The sequence below is a fragment of the Carcharodon carcharias genome, chromosome 8 (genome assembly GCF_017639515.1).
Source record: "Carcharodon carcharias isolate sCarCar2 chromosome 8, sCarCar2.pri, whole genome shotgun sequence".
NCBI classification, from domain to species: domain Eukaryota; kingdom Metazoa; phylum Chordata; class Chondrichthyes; order Lamniformes; family Lamnidae; genus Carcharodon; species Carcharodon carcharias.
Window position 1 is genome coordinate 141,936,423 of NC_054474.1, and position 5,443 is coordinate 141,941,865.

General features: G+C 41.9%; 1 protein-coding gene across 1 annotated transcript; it reads right to left on the reverse strand.

Moving 5' to 3' along the window:
• Window positions 1–1,064: 1,064 nt before the first annotated feature.
• Window positions 1,065–5,198, reverse strand: LOC121281503 (tumor necrosis factor ligand superfamily member 15-like). Its single transcript, XM_041194447.1, has 3 exons — window positions 5,022–5,198; window positions 3,296–3,371; window positions 1,065–1,495 (listed from the first exon to the last, which is right to left on the reverse strand). Exons 1-3 carry the CDS (start codon window positions 5,196–5,198, stop codon window positions 1,065–1,067), a joined length of 684 nt encoding a protein of 227 aa, XP_041050381.1.
• Window positions 5,199–5,443: the final 245 nt, after the last annotated feature.

Genomic DNA, 5,443 nt, shown 5'->3' on the forward strand with positions numbered 1-5,443 from the left:
TGGGAAGGCCCACTGAACCACAGGCCAATCAGGCAGTGGCAAGGCCAACAGTGGGCTTTCCTCTGGAATCAAGACCCTGGGGTGGAGGTTCCACCTAGTCAGAACTGCCTGCCAATCAGAGACTGGCAGCTCGTGCTCAGCAGCATACTGAGGAAGCTATGGCTGCTGCTGGAAGGTCACTGCCAGCCCCCACCTGACCCTGGGGTCCCAGGATATGGAAGACCCAGGCTATAGGTAAGTAATATGGGGGAAGAGGGCAGTTCACAGGGTAGGCATTACCGGGAGAGGAGAGAATGGGGGTCAAAGCAAGGGCAGGGGGTGGCTCTCAGCAAGCATCCCCTTCCCGACGTCCAGTCCCTTTGATCGAAGGACACCACCTCCTCTCCCCACCCTCAGGGATGACCAGTGGCCTACACAGTTTCAACTTTTGTTGATGCTGGCGAAAGACCCACTTGCAGCTGGGTTAATCCCTGTGGTGGCGGGATGAGGCCCTTAAATGGTCATTAAATTTCAACTTAAGGGCTTCAATTGACGGTGGATTGGGTAGGTCAACCATGGGCCTTCACCCTAGAACTTAATTCTGACGAAGGTGGAAAGGTGGGTTTTGATACATCACTGCCCCGGCTAAGCAGCTGCCCTTCCCAATTCCAAGCTTGCCACCAGTGAGAGCAGAAGATTCTGCCCCATGTTGCTGATCACTATTTCTTAAAAGAGAATGTTGACATATTTTATTTTACTGGGCCTTATTTTACCTTCTATTATCAGATAGAGAACAATTTGAAACATGTGAACACATGTACAGTATGGAGATAATTTTTATTATGTGAGAACTAAGACCATTAAAAGACACAAAAGCAACCTTACAATTTACAAAATGAAAAGATAAATCACTCATTGGAGTGTAACTCAAAAACATTGTGCTATTGTAGCATAAATGTCTTGTAAATCTTCAACAGGGACAGTCTGTTGAACCAGACAGATTGCATCTAAAAGAAACATAAAGTAGATGTGTGTGTACATGCATGTATATGCTTCCTAGCAACATAGCTCGATTGGCAGTTTGCTTACACTGAAGTAGAAGGCTCAAGCAAGAAAGCCCCAAAGTAAGTTTCATATTCACCTTCTGAAATATGGGCATACAAGTGTTTGGGAACATCAACATAAATATAGTCATCAGCATAAAGCTGGAAAGCTCCAGCCTTATAGGTTGAAATCTTCAGAAAGTCATCATCCTTCATTTGGGGCCAAGCATAGCTTTTCAGCAACTCTTCTGCCGCAGGGTAATGGTTGTTCTTTTTTGAAATAGTAGCAGAGAATTGCTGAGAGAGTTTGGAGCAGTCTTGTGAACATTTAAAGGTCACCTGTGCATAAATAAAGTAGACACCACTGGTGGGAATCACCAAATAGCCAGCTTCATCGTACTTCATGTTAGATGTTTTGAAAGCGTGTCCTCGTCTGTGCTCAAAGCACAGGTGGTCTGAGGTATTCTGGAAACCTGCCGTAGGAAAACAGGCAAATGATTGGCTTGAGTTTTGAAAAACAAAAGATTAAGAATAACACAAAAATAAGATGCATGTTTCAATTTGTTTCTAGAAGACCAAATAATGTATATACATCAGATTTGTAAAGCCAGACACAAAACTAACTAAGGGAATCGAAAAGGAAATGAAATGACTCAGTTGCTAATTGGGTCAAGTATATACGGATACATGCTGGTGGTTCCACTGTGCTGCTTAACAGAATGAAAATGGAACAGTCAGTCAGTTACACGTTCCTGCCCACTTATGAGTGTGGGTGCCCTTCCCCCAACCCACCACCAGACTCTGATAGTCAGCCTGTGAATCCTTCCACTGCTTCACACTGTTGTCCTGGGGAAGGGGGTGAAGATACAAAATCAACAACTTTGCCCACAAATAACCAAACCAAATCTCTAGATTATTGTTCCATGCTCAAAGCTTCCTGGACTGCTATCCTCTGCAGACAACATTTTTTCCATTGCCACATCCTCTGCCCCAATTCCAGCTGCAGAGGATAACTCTCTCCCAGGAGTATTTGGTTCTCTCAGTCTATGGAGGAGATTCGCCTCCACAAAATTGAGTGAGATTGCAGCAGGAAATGTCAGAATATTTGGGCAGTGAGCATTAGTGTTGCCATGCCTGCTCCTTCCTTGGCCATGTGCATTTTCCTCTTTGCTGTTTCAGTTTCCATTGCTTCCCAGAGCCAGCATTTGGACATTGTGGGTTGCCACCTCACTCCTCCTCCTCGCAGAGCCCGCGGTTTAGGCTGTGAGTTCCCCCGGTGGTGGTAAAACCTCTTGTAGCAAACTCTTTCCTCTCCATTTAGCCTCAGAGATGTATCTGCTGAAGGCCTCAGACTTGGCCCATTTTGGGAGAGCTTTCTCCCCTTGCTCTCCCCCACGCCACCTGCACCCCACACCGCCATCCCCCGCCCCCAGTTGAAGTTTCTTCAAACACGCTGGCTAACTCCTTTCATGACAGGGTCCCACTGGGACCCTGTTTTGTACATAATGAGTACAGAACCAGGAAAATTAGCTGAGCTAAAGCAGAAACCAAGAGGTGAGCACTGCTGAAACTCAACATCAAGGAAGAAAATCCACCCTCCCCACCCCCGATTACTCTGTAATCACTGATTGTGTTAACAACTGATAGGGCAGCTCTATGTTGAATGAGGTGTCCTAATCTCAGTTACTCCCTGCCTGTTTCATGCATCCAATATTTGGGGGAGGGAGGAATTCTTCTAATCTCGCTTGTGAATTTTAAATTTCCCTCCTTTAAATTTGTTCCAACTGTCAAAATCAAAGAACCTTTTCTTTCACATTTTTAACATCTCCCTATCTCAGCATTTTAAAGACCAGAATAAAAATACAGCCTGGAAAAACTCAGCAGGTCTGGCAGCATCGGCGGAGAAGAAAAGAGTTGACGTTTCGAGTCCTCATGACCCTTCGACATAGTTCTGTCGAAGGGTCATGAGGACTCGAAACGTCAACTCTTTTCTTCTCCGCCGATGCTGCCAGACCTGCTGAGTTTTTCCAGGTAATTCTGTTTTTGTTTTGGATTTCCAGCATCCGCAGTTTTTTTGTTTTTATAAAAATACAGCCTGTTGTTCTGGATTTATCTGTTTCAGAACTAGTTGGAACATATATCTGACTTTCATTTTTCATGTTTGTATTCATTTTGTTATAACTGTTGGTCCAATTTCCTCCAGTTTGTTGAATATCACCTGTGTCACTGTCACCCACCAGTTGTCCCCTATGAAGCTGTAGTTTAGTACTGACCTGCAAGCGCAGTGAAATGAGCAATTGGCTTCTCTGGTTTCACCACTGAGCTCTTAAATGTCTCACTTCCTGTGGTCTGAAAATCTGAAAATACATGTTTTAACATTGAACTTTTGCACAATCTCCGGACACTAATCCAACAAAAGGAACTTCTAGCTATGTTTCACAAAATCTTCACACTCAAGCAATTATTTTCTAACAAGTGCTGCAGATCATCTCTCAATGATATTATCTCATGTCTGTGGTCAAGTTACTCAATCGCTTATGCCATTTCTATGCTACACTTCAGAATTAAAAAATGTAAACTGGATATAATAAAACAAAGGTATTTTATACCCATTGACATCTATATAAATACATTTTAATAGTTAATTTTCAAACAGCTTTGTTCTTTATGAACTATTGTGGAAGTATCTATGTTATGTAACAGAATAAACAACTGTTTGCATTATTTAGTATGCACATCAGTGTGGTATAATTGCACTGAATCCTATGCTACTGACTAGAATTTTTTATAAATGGAAATCAGATAGGCTTTGAAGTTTATCTGATAAATAGCAAGCTTGTTGTTACTTACACTGCTGCAGAAGCCAAAAACCCACTGCCATACAATGTGCTCTCTTCTTCCCTCCTAGTGCCTAAATTATTCCTGTCTCTAAACCTTGATTGTAAGCATGTTGGCTCAATCCATCAAGTATGGAGAGGTGAGCATCACATTTGAATCAGTTACTGATTTTGCACAGGTAATTAGTACTAATTTAAATATAAAACTGAGATTGAAGCAATAGAATGTATTTTTACTTACTGGAAATGGTGGTATTCTTCATCTTTGCCAACACTTCGATACTTATGTCCTTTAAAACAAAAGGTCGCGTTTGTTTTAAATGATGTCTTTACTTGTCCACATTTTTTACCATTTTTTTCACAAAAGGTATTTAGGAAAGCTGTATTTAATGTCAGGGCTTTTATAACCAATGAGTTATTTTTTTTAAAAAAAGAAACATTTCAATATAAAGTCGTTAACATAGTAATCAGAAGTTGATCCTCGCAGTGACCAATCGGTAAATAATTGTTAGTTTGTCTGGGCATTTTGAAACAGCCTGTTGGAAATCCTTTTGAACACTAAGTCATTGAGATGGTCAGGTGTTTTTAATATAGTTAGAGAGGTTCTTAAAAGTTGGAGTACAGGTGTCAAAAATAGCAGTCTGGCCTTGGGTAGGGCACAGGCAGCCAGGCACCAGTAGGTTGCCAAGTGAGAAATGATTGCTGAAAGTCTTCAGGACAGAATACAGAGAGCTTCAAGGGAAAAAAGACGGCAAAATGCAGTGCAACAGCATCATATGTTCTTTATTTTGTCCCACTTCATGAATAAATGTTTCACCAATTGAACATATTTGATCACTTTGCTTGCTCTCTGTACATATCACCTTACTGTGGAATAAAGCAGCCTATTATTTAGACCAACTTTCACCTCAGCCTGTTTTCAGAGAGATTGCAACAGACATGGGCATCCAGTGGAGACATCTCCCACCTTCTGCTGTTGCACAGAAGATTTATGGCAGAGTGAGGCAACTCCCAAAAAGTTGAGGCTCGCAAACAGCATCCGTAGTGCACCTGAAATGTGTGGCAATTCCCTTACTTAAATCACCAAGTAAATATGTCACTACTATCTATGTTCTCCTTCAATACAACCGAAAGCTCTGAGAGTGTAAAATGATGCACTCACCTCCTTTAGCGTGTTGATGTAGAAAAAGACAATGTAGCACATGGCTGCTATTGCAAGCCACTGCAGAATAATAATAATGGTGAGAAGCAATGAGCTGCAACTGTGCTTTCCAGCAGGTGTGTACTTGGAGTTCCTGCATGTCAAGTCTTCTGGATCTGTAGAGGTTGGTTTCTGCATTTTGAAAACACCACTATTCACTTTTTGAGACTTCAGTCACTTTTCTGGATCGCTTACTCCAGAGGACTTTATATACCTTGAGCAGTTTATGACGTGCTGGAACACTCCAAGCCGGATTTCACCTTCAACGAATGAGTAAAATTTCAATTGCTGTGGAGATTAGATTATCTGTAAAGATGCACCAATAGTGGTGGCAGTCATTGTGATCTAATCTTGTTTACCTGGGGTAAGTAACGCCCCCATTT